The following is a 19338-nucleotide window of genomic DNA, read 5'->3' on the forward strand; positions in this document are numbered from 1 at the left end:
TGAACTAAACAGATAATCAAAATTATGACAGGCCAAAAGACTATGGCTGGATTCCAACCTACAAACTTATACTTTACAGGTCACCATCCCAGCCCTATTCTCAGTGTTGAATATTGTCATGTTCAGTTACTGTATAAAAAAGTAAGCTGTTTCTCCTGTGGTAAGTGTTGTTAGATTCAGCCTAAGTTGAAACTGCTTGTACATTTCCTATAAAAACGGGACAACGGGATGACTGGGTTGCTGCTGTAAAGAATAACTTTCTCATCGTTTTTTTAAACAGGTTGTTTGGAGTGCCATAACTTGTCATGGAAGGGAATTTTAAATCATGCCTAGCATCAGTGGGAATGTGTCCTGGCTTAGGTTACTGAAATGAATTTGTGCAACAGGCAAGGGATCCACCTGAACAATCAATTGACTTCATTAGAGAAAACCATTAGAGTTATCTCTACCATGCGTAGACTACAAGTAGCTAGCTACTGTGGTGAACCTGGCTTGTGTTGCAGTGGTTTACACAGTCTCGCTAAACAGATGTGTTGTGATGGGCTCAAATAAACACGCATTGCTATGTTTTACAACCGGAGGATTTATCGGGAGACTAGAAACCGTTTGGTCAGAATAAAAAATTAAAAACTATGCCTCTGACTGGTATTGAACCTTGATTACCAGCACAACATCTCAGCCAATTGAGCCATTCCCAGGCATGGAATACACAAAGTTCAATAACTGGATAATTAAAAAAAGCTGTTTCTCCAATGGCGAGCATTGTCAGATTTGGTCGAAGTTCTGTAATTCAGTCATATTTTGACATATCAAGGTGAAACTTTGCATGGTACTTCAGAGGCATGTCACCTTAAAGCTTATTAGGTTTGAAACATCCTTCAAAAATACATTTGATTTAGTGACACAAACATATTGAGGCAATGTGGACATTTACATAAATACACCCATTTCAGCAATTTTGTACTTGATTCAATTGCCTTAAGTAACGTTTTTAAATACGTCAATGATACATATCTGTACCAAATTTCAAGTCAATTTCACCTTTGGTTCAAGAGAAGAGGAATTTTGAAAGTTTTCCCAAATTATCACAGTACAGGAAAATCCATCATGGCGGACCTTATGGGTCCTTGAGGCTTTTTTGTTCCTCATGAAAAAGGAGGCATGCCCACCACGTTTCAGAAGAATTGGAGCAATGGGGTGGAAATGCCATCACTTTGAAAATCGGACTTTTGGGCGTGGCCTGTGGCGCCCACTATGGTCGAATGTGGCCCATATTTGGTGTGGGGGTACCCACTTGGATGTAGTATCAATGTGCCAAATTAGAAAATTTATGACAAGGGACTTTTTGAGATATTGGGGCGCAAGGAGAAGAAAAATAATAATAAGAATACCAACAATAACAATAGGTTCCCTCCTACCGGAGGAACCTAACTAGAGAGGGTACAATTTCTGGGGAAAATGCGATATAGCCCTGTGTGGAGAAGCTGCCCCGGTAAATTGTACTACTACGGTACAGTACTAGACTACTGCTGTGTTCGTCTTGGTAGCGATTGCATTGGTTGAATTGGATTTAACGTTCCGTTGTACGGTTTAAGCTGAAATTAATTATTTTCATGAACAGATTGACAACGTTTAGGCTGTGGCAATGAAGTTCAGGTTAGTAGTTAGATAGACTTTTGATTTAAGTAAGGGGAGTGCCGAACATGTTCTGTCGCCGTTTGACTTCCTAAACAGCTGTGTAGTGTAGATGTTTTTGTAGTGTGTCTCGCGTAAGCAACAGCGTTGCAGTGAGCTACACTGGTTTGAAACCACAGGTAATGGTAATTTCACCAACAAATCGTTTACTAATGTCAGAATAAATCCTACAACGAAAATGTATATGTGAGGAATGTTTATTTTAACGATTGAAAACAGATAACGCTACATCATAGACCACTGTAGTATGTGTTGCCCGGGCAACACAGGCTAATGTCATGATGCTAATACTTCAGTGAAATAGTAGACTACTGTTTCCGAAAGTAGATGTACTTCCTTAATAATATCAGCTTATACTTTACATTACACATGACAATTGTGTGTCATATCACAAAGTAAAATGAGTAAATAGTTATCACCCTGGCCTCTTTGCTTGTGGCGTTCCTGCAGCTGCCTTGCAGTAAAGCTATAGTTAGCCTAGCTATCCCCCAAGTTAACAGATGTGAAACGAATGTTCTGCCAAAGGTAGTCACACGTGTTTTCGTGACGTTAGTGACGTAGTGACGTTAGTAACGTCAGTGACTGTGGCTAGCAAATTAGCCACCGTTAGCTTCACTTTTCGCCACAAAAACTTAACTTCAGCCTAAACCATGCAACGGAACGTAAATTCCAATAGAAGCAACTCAATCGCTACCAAGACGAAACTTTTGACACCTACGTTGTCTATGTAGGCCAAATATTGACTGAGTTTTAGGGGGGCAAAAAGAAATAAAAATAATAATAATAATAACTAGAGAGGGTACAATTTCTGGGGAAATTGTAGGGTGTGCTTGCTTGCGTCGATTGCACAGGGGTCCGTTTTTGAATGACATTTTTACAACTGATATTTCTGTATATTTTATATAAAAATGCATACTTATTATTTATAAAGATTACATAGATTTAAAAGCTTTTTTTTTTGCTGCTCATTTACAACTGAAAATACGAGTGAAGTGTAGAATTAAATAGATGTCTTCTCATTTCCCCTGCAAGAGGCAGCCTCATCGTTGAATCAAAACGAATACATTTGGCAGAGCGGTGTAAAAATTGACCTAATCTCTATGACTTAAACGTCCTTTTAAGTTTTTCCCTTCTCGTGATATTTTAAGGAATTTAGTCTACTCATATTGCATTCATTCATGAATAAAGAACCCCCTTTGAAGATTATTCTACGACGTTACCGGCAGTAGAAGATGGAATCGCGATTCAAACAGTACCATCTGCTAACTGAAAATATGCCCCCAAAAACGTAAATAAGCTTGACATTTATTTAGTGGAAAATCGCTTTCATAAAAAGCTCAGTGGTAGCGATCATTGTCAGTAACAACGCCAAGTGCGATATAGCCCTGTGTGGAGAAGCTGCCCCGGTACTACGGTACAGTACTAGACTACTCCTGTGTTCGTTCGTCTTGGTAGCGATTGCGTTGGTTGAATTGGATTTAACGTTCCGTTGTACGGTTTAGGCTGAAATTAATTATTTTCATGAACAGATTGACAAAGTTTAGGCTGTGGCAATGAAGTTAAGGTTAGTAGTTAGATAGACTTTTGGTTTAAGTAAGGGGAGTGCCGAACATGTTCTGTCGCCGTTTGACTTCCTACTGTACAGCTGTAGATGTTTTTGTAGTGTCTCGGGTAGGCTACAGCGTTGCAGTGAGCAACACTGGTTTGAAACCACAGGTAATTATAATTTCACCCACAAATTGTTTACTTGTAATGTAATGTCATAATAAATCCTACAACGAAAATGTATTTGTGAGGAATGTTTATTTTAACGATTGAAAACAGATGCATCATAGACCACTGTAGTATGTGTTGCCCGGGCAACACAGGCTAATGTCATGATGCTAATACTTCAGTGACATAGTAGACTACTGTTTCCGAAAGTAGATGTACTTCCTTAATAATATCAGCTTATATTGTACATTACACATCACAATTGTGTGTCATATCACAAAGTAAAATTAGTAAATAGTTATCACCTGGCCTCTTTGCTTGTGGGGTTTCTGCAGCTGCCTTGCAGTAAAGCTATAGTTAGCCTAGCTATCTCCCAGAAGTTAACGAGCTGCTAAACTAATATTCTGCTAGAGGTAGTCACGCGAGTTTTCGTGACGTTAGTGACGTAAGTAGCGTCATTGACTGTGGTTAGCAAGTTAGCCACCGTTAGCTTCACTTTTCGACACAAAAACGTCATTTCTACTTAAACCGTGCAACGGAACGTAAATCCCAATACAAGCAACTCAATCGCTACCAAGACGAAACTTTTGACACCTACGTTGTCTATGTAGGCCAAATATTGACTGAGTTTTAGGGGGGCAAAAAGAAATAAAAATAATAATAATAATATATATGTGAGAGAACAAAGGTTGTGCTCTCGCCGAAGGCTTGAGCACACCCAATAATATATATGTGAGAGAACAAAGGTTGTGCTCTCGCCGAAGGCTTGAGCACACCCAAATATTAACTGTGGTACACAGATGTACCAGATCAGATCCAGTTGTAGCCTACTGTTGGTTGGCCGTGAAAATATATATTTAAAAGCATTCACCCATGACATGTAGCCTACTAGTCAACGTTATTATTAAGAGAAAGTCACATGATAAAATAATAAATAATAAAGCAAATGGCCTTCAATGTTTATTTTATGTTTGTGTATACACAAACATAAAATAAACATTGAGACCAGGTACAAATCATATACAACAAAAGCTATTGCATTATTTTTCTTTGAGTTGTTAGGCCTAATGACAGTCAGGTTTATGTCTGTTAATCTGATCAAAGTGGTCTCATGTTTTTCTCAAACGGTGTAATTTCTGATCAAGTCAGAAACATTTGATTTTCCTGCCATCTAGTGGAAAACACATTTTCACTGTAGGCTACAACCAGAGCATGTTTAAAGATCCTGTAAAGTAAATTCCATGTTTGGCTTCTAAGTACTTTATATACGTGTGAAATGAGTTCCTGAAAGCATGTGCAAAGCGCTAATACTTTGTCGCACTGAAATGTGGAGTTAAACCGAAGAACAGTTTCTCTTCCGTTTACAGATCAGGTTTTAATGGGCGGAGCCAAAAAATGCCCTATCTACGTCATTTCGCCCCATCTACGTCAGATCACTGAATGGCTCCTCCTGCTGTAATGTTATTGTAGCCTACATCAGCTAGCTAGCTAGCTTCAGGATGTCTCCCACCACCCGCAACTGCATCTTCCCTGGATGCAAGAACAGCTGCGCTGCAACGCCATTTAAGTTCGCTGTTGATAATGAAAGGAAAAATAGGTGGATAGATTTTGTGAAGAGCCACGCTCATGGAAAGCTTCGGATAAACTCCAACACCCGCCTCTGCGCCACTGACCATTTCACGGCGGACAGTTTTAACATGGACCAGAGACAGACGGGGTTCACCAACACACGGCTTCTCTTGCAGCGTGGAGCCGTACCGAGCATCGCCCCCCCGGCCGTTCATCCTCCGGTCGCACCTGGACCATCCACCGCCGCCAGCAGCTCATCACTCAGTTATGTGTGCTTGTTATAATGATGTTCAAGGTTTGTGATCGATTTTTTAACAACAAAACAAATGAATTATTCAGAGATGGGAAGACTGCTACTAGATAACTTTTCCAGAGGTATCTCTGCTATAATTAGTGCAAACCGCTAACTTGATATTAGGCTACTCGGTGTAGAATGATGGTATTTTGGTGAAATGGTAGCTAATGTGCTAGAAGTAGTTGGAGAGCTCACTGTCTGCTGTCTCTGCCGTTTTTAATTCCACTTTACAGGATCTTTAAGGGTTAGGGTTAGCCCTAACCGTAACCCTAAAAGTCTAACACCCAGCAGTGTGTATTTTTTTTGCCTCCCCTTTCACATTCAGAATTCTAATTACTAGACAAAAAATTATATCCTGAGAAAAGTGGATTTTGAGGGGTATAGCTCCATACACCTCCATTCATTCTGCACTCGCTCGTTAGTGCCCTCATATGGAACTAGAGTGGAACTGCAACCATTTCAGAACCCGGAAGTTTCCCGAGAGTGGCAGTTCTCCCCATATTAGACATTCTCTGCTACAACTACTACTACTACTTCCTCAAAAGTATGAAGTCTGAAGGCGTGTCACGCCGCTTGGCAGGAACATTCCAAAAGGTACATTTGACTTCATGCCGACAGCTGTCTGCAGCTGGCTGACTTGAAGCAGTGAATGCCATTGGCTGCTTCAAGTCAGCCAGCTGCAGCCGACTGTAGGCGCCGCCGGCGCTGCATGAAGTCGAACATACCTAAAGACGCAGGCCACGGCCCCCCTACATTAGAAGTTTCGCGCGATAAAAAAAAAGCAGTCCAGTCTAACATTAAACAAGTGATCTGAGATTTTTTATTTATTGACTAAACTATATGAATATTCTTCTGATTGTATTTTCTTGGGCGTGGTTGGAAGACTTGACGATTATGTAATTGTTTGAGCTTTTCAAAAGCTGAACATTGCAAGTTACTGAACAAACCATGGACGAAAAAGACGAAGACTTGGGTGAGTTGTCATATCTGTGCTGTTTTGTCAAAACTGCATGACGTTAAACGCCTGCTTTACATACTATAATATACTGTATTTGATTGTACCACAAGATAATGAACTTAGACAGCCTCCCAGTCCCCAGATCCGACAGAATAATGACTTTCAAAGGGGCTTCAAAGGATTCGCCTTGGCTTTGCAATAGACAACGGAGGAATGTGATTCCCCAGTGATTCCTGTTTCTCCACCGGTTGTATGTGTGGTAGTTTTAGACAAAGACACCCAAAATCCCCCACATGCTTGATTTACTTTATTTAACAAATCTGCTTCAAACATCTCTACTGATATCAAGTAATTAGTAGGCTATATGTGACACCTGTCTCTCTTGGTCTTAGAGTTTGTCACATTTTGTCACAAGACACACACTTGTTCATAGTCACGTTTTTTCTTTTTATGAGAGAAATTAGGAACGTTTGTTTCTGATTAACCAACCTCTTAAATAAGACAATGTCATGTTACAAAGGTCCATGAAATACATTTGATTACTTTAATGGGTATCCATTCTTCTTGTTGCAGTGATATTTTCGACTGTAGATTTAGCTATTTGTTGCTGATACTGTGTCCACTTGCTGAATGCCATGGTGTATTTTGGGTGCATTGTCTGAGTTGTAATCAAGCCTGGTTTCCCCTTCTCTACAGCTCTCTTTTTTACAGTCTGCCCATCGTGTTCCACATCTGTTATTCAGGGAAACTGTTGCTACAATATTTATATCTTCCATTATAGCTATTGTCTAACCAGTGTTTTATGGCCTTTAACTTTGTTACTTTTTAAAAAAACAATTAGATGGAAAGCACCCTTGGGAATAATTTAGGTGCTCTGAGTAGCAAATGACGCACAGGCGTGACTTGGTCTACCATAATCAAGATCTTGGTATCACTTTTAGTTATTTATCCTGACATTGTTATTTATACACATAATTGAATGAATAGTTAGGTCTAACATATTACATTGTTGTTAGTTTATTACTACGTTGTTCTGTTTAACAAGACATTTAAAGTTTAAATTGGTAGTTATGCATTGTAGTTGTGTTGCAGAATTACATATCAGGCCTTTGTCCTACAGTGCATAGAACAACACAGAACATCTCCTGAATGGATAATACTGTAAGTTAACAGTTTTAAGTTGCAACACAGCCTGGACTATTTAGAATCTAAGTCACCCACCCCACCTCCCAAAGTAACCCAAAGTCTGTGCCTTAAAAGATCGACCTCTAAATGTTGGCCAACATTGTAATCCAAATAGTGTTCTATGTAAATACTTCATGCATACTTTGTGACTAAACGTACATGAAGGAGGCTCTTTAATAATACTTTATCACTGATATGTCAAGCAGTTTTTTTGTTTTAATCTAGCTAAGTATGTTTACCAAAATATTGCAATATAGTACAGAAATTGAAAGTCATAAAACAATAAATATATATATATATATATATAGGATATGAGAATATATATTATAAATTATTGTATATATGGAAAATTACAAAACAAAGAAAGTATATGTATTTTATATAAATGCATTCTTTTGAGAGGTCCCTATACTGTATGAATCAATGTACACTAATTTGAGTAGGGCTGCTCAGGATCAGCCATCCGTTTTCTGGTGACTTACAGTATCTCTTAACCAGTACCTCTCCTTTGTCTCAGTCTCTTAAGACGAACTGCAGTCATAAGCCCCCTCCTCAAGAAGCCCACTGTCAACACAGGTTCTTGCCAATTACTGCTTGATTGCTTAAAAAAAATGTCAAACCTATTTTGCCTCGAGATTGCCTTGACAATGAAGGGCACACTATAAATCAAATGCATTGTTATTATTATCTTTTCGTCAAATGGGGGTATATGGGGAGGCTGCCATCTATGATGTCTCTGTCCTGAGAGTGGTCATGGGCTGGGAGCTGTGAATTTCTTTCTTTTAGACTGTTGTAAAATCATTACTGCCTGACTGTCACTATCTATGTTTACATTCTTGTGACCTATAAAAGATGGTCCTCTGGCCTTCAGAGATGAGAGAGAAATGATCGAGACCTAAGCCTGGTGTTGTGTTTTCATTTATTGTCAGAGGTCTGGTTTTCTCTCCCAATCTGCAGATTGATAATACTTATAAAAATCCTGAATTCAACTGAACTTAGTCACTCCGTTAATGAAGAGACGGACAAAAGACTTCATCAAGAGCAGCGCTGTTTATCATTAAAATGATATGTGCAAACCGTCGTGTAAATCAGATAAATAACATAAGGCCATTTAGTTTGTTTAATAAAAGAGCAAGCTATATACATGTTTTGTAGGAAAGGTAACCTTGAATGACTTAATTTGTGATCTGGCGCTATATAAAAAATATATATATTTATATATATATATTTTTAATTTTTTTTACTTGACCTTCCGGGGGGGGGGGGGGCGGGGGGTGCCGTTGAGGGGGCGGGGCGCCCCCCTAATATAATGGTGGGGGAAACACTGACTTGTTTCCATTGAAACTGAACTGAAGGTTGTCTATCAATTTACCCCATCACCTTTAGGAGAGTTCGATCCCAACATTCCAGAAGAGGGTCCCACATCCCCTCCTCCTGGCTGGCTGGACTGTGTGACAGGTTATGAGGAGCCTAAAGGAGAGGGTGAGGCAGATTATCCAGTTATTTGTCATTTGTCATATTACATCTCACTGTATGATGACTATCTGTTGGAAAAATTGAAGATGTAACACTTTTATTCTGTATAAAATGATACTGTGTTTGGCTTTCTGTGCAAAGAGAGGCGTACCCCCAAATCTGAACTCTGGGTAACACTAGGCTTACGTAAACAAGGGGACCTGGGCTTGACCACTATCTTACTGGGGAGGCCATAAAAGAGTTGGTCAAGCTTTAGAGGTGTCAGAGAGCGCACAAACGCACACACTCAAACACGCACACACCCGCGCCAGGTCTATCAAGGGAGCCAATGAAGGAAGAACCATGGGAAATTTGCATGCCTATGTATTAGCCAATAACAGTCAAGAGCGGTTCTGTTTAAATAGCTTGCTAGCACAACATGCTAGCGGACAAACTTTGTAGCACAATGGCGTGTGATGTTTTGTCTCCTTGCGGCCGCAAGCAATAAAGTGTTCTTAACTTGTTTACCGACTGACTGTGCAATGCTTGATAGATTAATATTTCTGACACTATAAATATTATTGCATACTGTACCAATAAGACTTCCCAACAACCTATCTGGCCTTGCCTTCTTCCTTGCTTCCATCCATCCTCCCTTCCTTCCCTGTTTTTGTCTCTTCTATGTGTATATTGTGGCTGATAACAGTGCCTTGTCCTCTCTCCCCAGATGCTGCAGATCAGCTGTACCCCCCTCCACCTGCCTACAACCCCCAGCCTGAGAATGACAGGAATGCCTCTGTTCCCATTGTCAGGTTAGAGCTGCCTCAAGTTAGACCTGGCTCAGGTTGGGAATGAGGAAGTGAAAATGAATTAAACTGGAATATTCCAAAAACCTTAGGCCTATATCTAGAACACTTTTTTTCCCATCACTCATATATGTATTTGCAATTATATAATTATTTGCAACTATTTCTCTACTAAATTACTGTAATAATGAAACTGTTTTATTTCAGATTAGATTCCAATGACTGTAACTTCAGAATAATTGTTCTGCAGTAAAAGCTGATTTAGGTCTATGACGTTGAAAGGAACTCTAAAAGTATTGTGTTGATGTTGACCCAGGGTACCCACAGTATCTGAGGATATGGCAAGAGAAGCCCTGCTCAAGTTTGTGGCCTCAAAGTGGTGCTACAGTAGCAAGCCTGCTAGGAACCTGGTCTTCAAAAACCTGAAGCCTCTCACGGTCTACAGGGTAGGAAACCAAACATTTCCACCACTGATCTTCACACTCATCAATTTCAAAGTATTATACTCTTTGTATCATTTGTATGATGGGGCGAATATGACCTGTTTCTCTAGTAGTGGCAGCAATGCTTTTTTTTTGCAGTACCGGTTGGAAACATACACAGAGACTAGATCTAGTACCTGGGAGTGTCAACCATTTACTGGTGGTATGTAGAGATATGATATAAAATGAATTGATATAATGGTATTATGTTCTCTCTCTCCGTCTCTCTCTTTATCTAGCTATAGCTATCGAGCTATCTATATACGGTATATCTATATATAGACTGTATAAATACATACGTAGACACATACATACAGTACATATACAGTATCTGTCTCAATCTGTTACAGGCCAGGATGTGGATGGGCCTCAGTATGGCATGAGCCCGCCTCCTTGGGATATTCCTGTGATAACGCCACAGAGATACACAGATGAGGTCCAAAAAATCTGTGTGCCCCACTCCTCCGTTGTTAAGGTACACTACAGTCCCTTCCTGACAATAGGACCCAACTCTCAATCTGGGATATGTTCTTACTTCCTGACTCCCCTTCTCAAATAAAGGTTGTGTGACAGAAAATGTTTCTATGGTCAACGTGTGTTACAGCCATGCCACCGATGCCACGGCTTTGGCAGAGTGCGCTGCAAGCACTGTCAAGGGAAAGGATCGGTAAGTGTGTAACACACACAACCTTTCCACTATATCTTCACTTTACTTTGTTTTGCTGTCTCCCACCTCTCTCACATTCACTCCCAGATGTATATATCCCATACACACAAAAAACACACACACATCCTCTGTTTCTGTCTATCTTTCTTTTCATCTTTTTATCAGTATGCCTTTTCCGATGATAAGAAAGAGAAAAGTAGATAATAATTGATGTAGGATAAACCTTTTTTCTAAGAAACGCTGTACAGCTTGCCATGGCTCCAGGTACACCAGAAACAAGCGTTGCGGAAGCTGTCACGGGAGGGGCAGAAGAAGGTGAGAATCTCTCTCTCTCAGCCCTTGAGAGAACTGTAAGATAACTATGAGCACCCCTATGTGTGTGTGGGACAGATAAGCACTTTTGGAACATTTTTGGAAACAATCTTATAACATTCTCTAAATCAGTGTTTCTCAACTTTTGGATCGCAAGCAGGTGTGGAGAGGGACATGTACTTCGGGTCCGTAAAAAAAGCTAACGTATATTAAGTTACCAGACTTGCCCAAGTCTCATGCATTCACCGTGAGACACCAAGTTGATAGCCGTCTCAAGTTATACAAAGTTAAACACCCCCCCTCCCCTCCCTGGTCATGACTTACATATGACCAAGGAGAAATGTGAGTCCTGAAGTTAGACCAGTTGAGAAACACTGTTATAAGTGTAATCGTCACATGTTTACAGTTTTTCTCAATTGCTTTGGCTCAATTCTTGAATGATAATTCGTTTTTTCGAAACAATAAATTCTAATCTCTGAACAATTTATTTATTGTTCACACCAGATTAGAATTTCTTATTCATTCAATAAATGTTCATATGTTTTGGCACGTGTGCAAAAGAGTAAGTACAATTGTCTACAATTGGGCACAATAACTACATACATACATCCTGATCAAAACTGATGAGTTGATTCTCAGTGGCATTGTCATACTCTTCACAACTTCTAAACATTTTTTCATTTTATGAGCCATCACATGCAAAATTATTAATTCAATTAACAAAATCTGTCAGACATATAGCTCTGGAAAACATTGAGACCACAGCACTTTTTTTCTTTATAATTACAACAACAAAAAGTTGAGAAGGACAATTTTGTGGAACAGAAGGGTAACATTTGCAGTGGCCTTCACCCTTCTGTTCCTTACTTAAAATTGTCCTTCTCAACTTTTCTTATAAATGAAAGAAAAAGGTGAATTATTGAACTATTGAATTACAGTTTTTCTCAGTCGCTTTGGTGCATTTCTCACATCACTATTTACATTTGCACAACAGTTAATGCAGTTCTCAAAACAATTAGTACAAACTGCAAAACCTAGTTGATAACCTGCAAGTGTGTCACTTGCTCAAAATGGATAACTCATTCCTCAAAAGCAAGTATTCATGTCAATGAAAGTGTCAGTGTCATCAAGATGAAAAGTCCCGACACCATTGTTTATGAACAAGATAGTCAAATGGCTTTGTCATGTTTTCATTATGACAGTTTACTCTGTAAATGTTTTCCAATGCAAAAAAGTCAGATCTTGGTGACACTACCTGAAAATGCTCAAGACAGCACTATATACTATTTGCACAGCCATTTGAAAAATACAGTTAAGTTACACATTACTGTATATAGGGAGGTAAATGAGTACAAGACACTGAATATGTATGTTTCACATTTTTACTGCATATGCTCTTTGCAATTCAAATTTGTTCACAGCATTGTGCAAAAAATACACCCTTATTTATAACAAATATAAACTCCCTTTGGGTACAGCTGTGCACAACGGTAAACAATATTGCAGTACAACATGCAACAACAACATCAGGGATCCGCCTATGTACTTGGCCTCTTCTTCCTCTTCCCCTGTTTTGTCCCCTTCCTCCCCGCACCCTCTTCCTCAAGGCTGACCTTCCATTTCTGTGTCACAGTATTGTAGAAATGGTACACACTATGTCCTGCTTGGTTCATATGTGCTTGTAAAGTGGGGGTTTATGGGACTCAGCTCTGATAGTGATTGTAGAGAAGTGGCTTATCATTGGTTGCAACTGATACTTCACAAACCCCTTCTCTTCAGTGAAAGCTGAGATTCACCTGAGAGAAATGGTTCGATTTAGGAGACATTTTCAGGAAAAAAAAGATTTTAAAAAACGTTGTAAAATTTGCTTGACAGATTTTGACAACTAGTTCAACAGTTTTGTATATAATGACTCAAACAATGAAATGAGGACTATTAGTTTTATATGGAATGACTATTCAGCATTCACAAGTATAGTTTATTTTGACAGACATGACATAAGCAAATGATAATGTTATAAAACAGCAGAGAGTTGTATGAAAGCAATTGATGCATGTCCAAACGCACTTGCAATTTGTTGGAAGGTTTTGTGGAGGTTGAACTAACTGTTGTGCAAATGTAAATAGTGATGTGAGAAATGCACCAAAGCGACTGAGAAAAACTGTAATAATTTTACATGTGATGGCTCACACAATGAAATAATGTTTAGAAGTTGTGAAGAGTATGACAATGCCACTGAGAATCCACTCATCAGTTTTGATCAGCATCCATGTGCATGTAGTTATTGTGCCCAATTGTAGACAATTGTACTTACTCTTATGCACATGTGCCAAAACACATGAAAATTGCTTAAATTAATAAGATATTCAAATCTGGTGTGTTGTTATGTTATGCTAGGTTGCTTGCGTTATCCCAAGAATTTCAGTGCCCAGTTGGACCTTGTGTTGTTCTGTGCACCTGACAATAAAACTTGAACAATAAACAAATTGTTCAGAGATTTGAACTTCTCATTTTAGAATTGAGCCAAAGCAATTGAGAAAAACTGTAATATACAGTATATAATGTATATGGGCAATGGCCGACAGTGCTGCCATCTCTGTGGTCTAACCTGTTGTTCTCCCAGGTGTGTATTCTGTCATGGAAAAGGCAACAGAAATTGCCAATCCTGTGCTGGCAAAAAGTACCTCCTCAACTACATCCAGCTGACTGTAACATGGTGCGTTTCAAATTATATAAAACTGCAAGAGCACATTCATCAAGATCGAACTTGATTTTACTTTGTGTATCAAGTGAAAATAAACAGCAGTGGCTTTGACTTGATAAATTAAGTTGCACAAATTACTAACACAAAAAGGTTATATTAGTGGTACACCAAAATACAAAATACAGTCTGTTTACTTACCCTAGACAACATTAAAGATGTGAACATGAAATACAAGCTTGAGTAGAAGACTCTCAAAGCCAAAGTCAGCTGTTGGCATCACCTGACAATAAACTGGCTGCATCCTCAGTACAATACAACAATTACAGGCCCTGCGCCTGGACAGATGGTCTATTCACGTAAAAGACTACAAATTCCCACACAGGCACCCAACACTGCTGTAGTTGACTAGAGTTTACTGCATCTGCCTCTGCTTTCTTCCCATCAAGATGTGTGTTTGCTATCTCATCATGCTGGTTTGGTTGCTGCTTCCATCCCAGCGCTAACCTTAGGTTCTATAGTATGGATATATATATGCCCCTTAATGATGGATAAGATTCCACATCATTTGAAGCTTTCTCTGCATTCTTGGTCAGATGGCTTCTTAAAGCAGAACCACACCACCAAAGATGAACACAGACATTGTTCTAACAAATAATTTCACTGCGTAAACCATTGATTGACTGAAATACTAATTGAATCATGATAACTAGAAAAGTGTACTTAAGTGTGGTTTACTTACATGTTCTGACTGCCCTCCTGCTTTATGTCTGTCACAGGAAGAACCATGTGTTTGAGTTCATACCTGACCGGCTGCCAGAGTTCCCTCTCAAGAAGTTTGAAAAGGTGACCGCGGATCCGTTCTTTGTGGATGAAAACCTCCTGGTAAAGAGCGGTCTTCTCTTCCCTCTCCTCATCTATTCTTTCCTTAATTTTGATCCCCTGTTGTCTTCTTGTGACTTCTCATGTAATATTGCACTGTAGTCTAGACTTTAAATTTGAATTCATTTACATTTTAATTTCAGTAAAATTGTCTTATGTCTATTCAGTATGTATTGGCCAGTACTACCAATGCTTCTTTTCTCAGGTGTACCCCATTGTGGGTTTTCCTGACCAGGACATCTGTGAACAGTCCAGGATAGCAACCCAGGAACACTTCAGCAAATTCTCCTCTGTCAGCCGGATTCTACAGCAGGTCAGATGCAAACTCATCATACACACAAACACACACACACATGCACTCAACCACACACAAAGTACACATTCTTAATCACACACTCCCTGCCATATGTACAGTCTGTACCACACAAACATTGGCTAGCTAACAAATGGAGCATATATATGAAATGGAACTACTCACATTTTCTTTAATACTGGAATGTGCACCCAAAATGCAATTGCCTTGTATGGCCAGTAGATGTCAGTGCCTGCTGCTACCTCAACCACTGCTCCCCTTTCTTAAGGCCTTTAAGTGATTTCATCTTGAGTAAATGGATAAATACAAGCTAGTTTAAAATCCCACCTAACCTTTCATTCAGTAGCTTTTACACAATTACTTATACCTACTTAATCTTTATGATTTGGTCCCAGTTTTTCAATTGGAGTATGGTCTTGGAATCCAATTGATGATGGTGAACAAGGATTTTGAATTTGTCCTGCAGCCTTTGTTTGTCTTTTGTTTTGCAGCGTCAAAGCATTGAACTGGTGCCCCTGACTCATGCATTCTATGCATACAATGGAAAAGACTTTGAATACTTCATTTATGGTCTTGAAAACAAGATTTACACTGCAAAGTATCCCTCTGCATGTAGTATTTTGTAAATGTAAACATTTCAATTCTTATAAAGAATGTATTTGTAATCGCTTACCATTAAGCAAATATGGCAGTCCTTAATGTACTTAACTTACAATCTTAATCTTTTGTTTATTGGTAATAATTAGTCAACATGTAAAGTAGCAATAACACATGTATGTATTGATATATAGTAAAGCAATAGCCCTTATATACTTTAAAAGCCAATATCATTTGTATGATTATAATCTTACATGATCTTAATCCTGGATCAAAGCTGACACACTGTTATTTGCCTTGATTGTCTGTCCATTTCATGTTGAAAGATTGTTATTGGAATTGGAACATTCTTATTTACTGTATTTTACAGATACACCCCATTCTTAAAAACACTAGTTTTTGTGCATAGCTTTTGATAACTTTATCTGTATATATTTACCTCCACACTATACAGTGATTGTTTGTCCTAGGCTTGTTTCACAATATTCCAGACAGTGTACTGTAAATGGAAGGGCCTATTGAGGAAGGGCCTACAGCATGTGTGTTGACCTTTTTTAAGAGACAAGGGGAACTGTTGAGAGACAGACCAAAAAAATATGCTAAGATTAGATCTGCTTTTACACCTTATTGTTAGAAAGGTGTTGCTTACTGTAAATTATCTTTAGTTGGGTCCTTATCTCATAGCAGTGCAAGTATTGTTTGTATCCTGTTTTTGGCAGATTCATCAAGCCTTATGATTTGTCAGAAAAACTACAACAACATTTTGGAAATACGAGTGTTGGTGACAGTGTTCCTGGCACAGAAAGAAGGCTACCAGATGCTACCAGTGTGATTGTGCCATAGCAGATGAGAGTCAAAAATAACCAGGGAACGAATTTGTGGTGGTCAAAACAGCCGTGGCCCACTGTAGCCTGGCATCCTCAGGGGCTTTCACATCCCTCCATTTCCTGACAAGGAGAAAGTCCTGCTATTTAAATACATTGTTTCAGTTCTCCCTAATTATTCTGCATATTTTTGAGTCTATCTTTAAATAGATTTCGAAGCAATTATGATGATGTGTTAAAAAAACTGGAGGAGGTTCTATAAGAAACTGAGAATTAGAGATCCACAATCATGTGACACGGAAATCACTTAAAGGGCTGGACAGAAATACTATCTATCCTAGGCCTTTTTCTTAGAAGGTTGGGCCTTCAACCTTGATTTCCCAATGATGTCTGCATAGATTTTTTTTCTTCCACTTCCAGTTAAAGCATTACGGTTTAGGTTGTGGTTTTCCTGCTTTGCCTCTGTGCCCTAATGCAATCTGGATTCACTTGGCGCAACGTTGAATGAAAGCAAGCTTTAATGCCCTGCTTGGGGTTTAGTTTCAAAGGTCAGGGTAGGTAGTATAGTGTCACCAGAAGAGGACTTGGTCTAAAGAACATACGTTTTAAAGTAGCTTAGGGATGTTACACCTGACATGTCGATGCTCACTGGCCACAGTCAACAGAACCTCGAGTCATAGTGACATCATCTTCCCAACCCCCCAATATACAAATCAATTTAATTCACTTGATTCTGAAGTGTCATGTGCACAGTTAAATAGACAGAGCAGCCATGAAATATCAGAATTGCAACCCCTGCTTTACTCCTGCCACCAGAGGGCCTTACACATTCATGCTTAAAGTTGTGGGATGGGCTCAAATCAGAGTTTTGGGTTAGCAGGCAATGGCGGTTTGCAGTGGAGCCTTAAACCCATGAGTTAGAGTGATGCTGTAGCCTGTACAGTACATCCCAGAAATGAAGATGTTAAATATGGATGAGGCATTGGCATAGAGAGGACGGAAAAGTAACTGGAGTGACTTGTTGTTTCTATGACTACATGTACTTGTGTTATAATGTATGCCAAACTTTGTCATGGGTAGTATTTTAATGTTAAATTCTTATTTAGAGACTAAACAAACACGAGACATTCATTGTACTTGTGATCAATCAAACCAGACTGCTATTTCAGGAAAATCGGTATCCAATATTCAACATATAGTTCTGATGTCAACATGGTCCTTTGATCAGTTTACAATAGTAAGAGTAATAACACAAAGTCTTGCCACATTTTACTGTCTTAGTCTAGAGACTAGACTTACTGACAACGCTGGTCCATAATTCTAATCCTCCTCTCTAGTCGTTGAGCTATGTGGTTTAGATTGGATTTCCTCAGCCATTCAGGGAGTCTCTTGAGGTCTTCCTCTGGAGCTTGTCTGATCCACTGCCTGATCAGACTGAGGATTGTCTCTTTCTGTCTGGGAAAGTGTTTGTCCAACTGTATCTGGACCTGCTGATTGGTATGTGGGAGCAAGAACCTCCAGAGCAGCTCTTTCATCTTAGGTTGGTGGATTCTTTGATGAGAGAAGAAGTGAAGAAGGATAGTTCTGATATGTGTCATGTCACCTGTCCAGGGGGAAAAAAGTGTAAAGTCTATTTTGAGAGGAAGAGAGAATTTTTGCAAACAACTCAAAACCCCTAATAATGCCATATAAACATTGAGTTACAATCAATAATTCAAAATTGCTATCTTTGTGAAGCTTACCTCCATCAGTAAAATTTTCACAAGAGGCACAAGTATTATCATGCCTGCTTGTGCCTCTGAATATGGTTTTGAGTTCACGAGAAGCGCAATTAGTGTGATTTTCACACTCCAAGTGCGAGGATGAGACAGAGGAGAAGAAGCCTTTTTGGCACCGCTTACACTCCGTGTCCGAATTTGTGGTACCTTTGAGGAGAAATGTACATTGTTTACCTGGATTGGTAACACAATTTAAGTGTAATATAACTCAACTTCTAATTATTTCAGAAACACTCTGAACTTGTATTTAGGTTATTCACAGTGGTGTTGACACATTGAGCCATGGTGTGAGAAATCAGCACATAGGCGTAATTGTTATGTAATGTTAAATACTTGAGGACCTCAAGTTGAGGTAAACTTGATTTCAATTAAACCGGTGAACGCATCTATTACATTCAAGTATTTGACCTATATCTATCTTTTGTACCTCTCCTTTTGACACCGTAGCCAGCGGGACACTCTGAGTGTTTGATACACATGTCTGCGAACCAGTAGTAGCCCTCGTTGCACTCACACACCCTGTCGTGGGTTGATGAGCAGTCCTCCTTTATAAACTGATTATGTACACAAAACGTACTGCAGTACAGACATTTGGGCAGGTAATTCCAGTACTCCGTGTAGTGGTTAGTTGGACAACTGTGGCACTCTGTCTGTGAGGTTGCGGTACAGTGAGCAGACATGTGATATCCAGCTGGACAACGATTACAGGTGATTGATTGCCCGGTGACAGGGTCTAGGTGCTCATAGCTCGTAGTCCCACCGATGTACTCCATAAAGGTAAACATCAGAACAATGAGAAACCACTGTGGATAAATTGTTCAAATTAATAATACAAATAATTTAATTATGTATTACTACAATACTATTATTTATACGATATTATTCAAATTAAAAGTTAAATTCAGTCGTCCACAAATAGAAACCATCATAGATCAACTTATGATAAATTGCATCATTGGAAGACTAATGTATTGTGGAATGTCATTGCATTTATGCTTTCAGCGAGTTCTCCCTTTATCAGAAAAGCCATATCTTCAACTCACCATGTTTATGTGGGTGGTATGTAGGATGTCCTCCACAGTGACTTCTGATGCATTTGACTAAGA

General features: G+C 39.1%; 2 protein-coding genes across 3 annotated transcripts; one reads left to right on the plus strand and one right to left on the minus strand.

The window, feature by feature from the left end:
• Positions 1-5987: 5987 nt before the first annotated feature.
• On the plus strand, positions 5988-16629 carry LOC134022977 (protein SSUH2 homolog). Of its 2 annotated transcripts, XM_062464737.1 has the most exons (12): positions 5989-6245; positions 8802-8897; positions 9598-9682; positions 9993-10122; positions 10258-10321; positions 10509-10633; positions 10763-10825; positions 11061-11140; positions 13761-13853; positions 14618-14723; positions 14926-15033; positions 15525-16629. In XM_062464737.1, exons 1-12 carry the CDS (start codon positions 6221-6223, stop codon positions 15657-15659), a joined length of 1110 nt encoding a protein of 369 aa, XP_062320721.1. In that variant the 5' UTR covers positions 5989-6220; the 3' UTR covers positions 15660-16629. The 2 variants fall into 2 exon arrangements, with proteins under 2 accessions (XP_062320722.1, XP_062320721.1); XM_062464738.1 differs by lacking the exon at positions 13761-13853 and having other exon boundaries at positions 5988-6245.
• A 902-nt stretch (positions 16630-17531) lies between these two features.
• LOC134022978 (tumor necrosis factor receptor superfamily member 11B-like) lies at positions 17532-19314 on the minus strand. The gene is made up of 4 exons (XM_062464740.1): positions 19276-19314; positions 18660-19035; positions 18197-18379; positions 17532-18057 (listed from the first exon to the last, which is right to left on the minus strand). The coding sequence occupies exons 1-4, from the start codon at positions 19276-19278 to the stop codon at positions 17750-17752; spliced, it is 870 nt and encodes a 289-aa protein (XP_062320724.1). The 5' UTR covers positions 19279-19314; the 3' UTR covers positions 17532-17749.
• Between the last annotated feature and the right edge of the window lie 24 nt (positions 19315-19338).

The sequence above is a fragment of the Osmerus eperlanus genome, chromosome 7 (assembly GCF_963692335.1).
Source record: "Osmerus eperlanus chromosome 7, fOsmEpe2.1, whole genome shotgun sequence".
Lineage (NCBI taxonomy): Eukaryota > Metazoa > Chordata > Actinopteri > Osmeriformes > Osmeridae > Osmerus > Osmerus eperlanus.

Excerpts from the sequence above, each read along its gene's own strand:
- LOC134022977 (XM_062464737.1), top strand. The coding sequence starts at position 6,221 with ATGGACGAAAAAGACGAAGACTTGG. Across the intron at positions 6,246-8,801 it reads CGAAAAAGACGAAGACTTGG|GAGAGTTCGATCCCAACATT; the intron begins GTGAGTTGTCAT and ends CATCACCTTTAG. Across the intron at positions 13,854-14,617 it reads ATCCAGCTGACTGTAACATG|GAAGAACCATGTGTTTGAGT; the intron begins GTGCGTTTCAAA and ends TGTCTGTCACAG.
- LOC134022978 (XM_062464740.1), bottom strand. Across the intron at positions 18,380-18,659 it reads CTACGGTGTCAAAAGGAGAG|GTACCACAAATTCGGACACG; the intron begins GTACAAAAGATA and ends TTCTCCTCAAAG. Across the intron at positions 18,058-18,196 it reads TGAAAATTTTACTGATGGAG|GTGACATGACACATATCAGA; the intron begins GTAAGCTTCACA and ends CCCCCTGGACAG.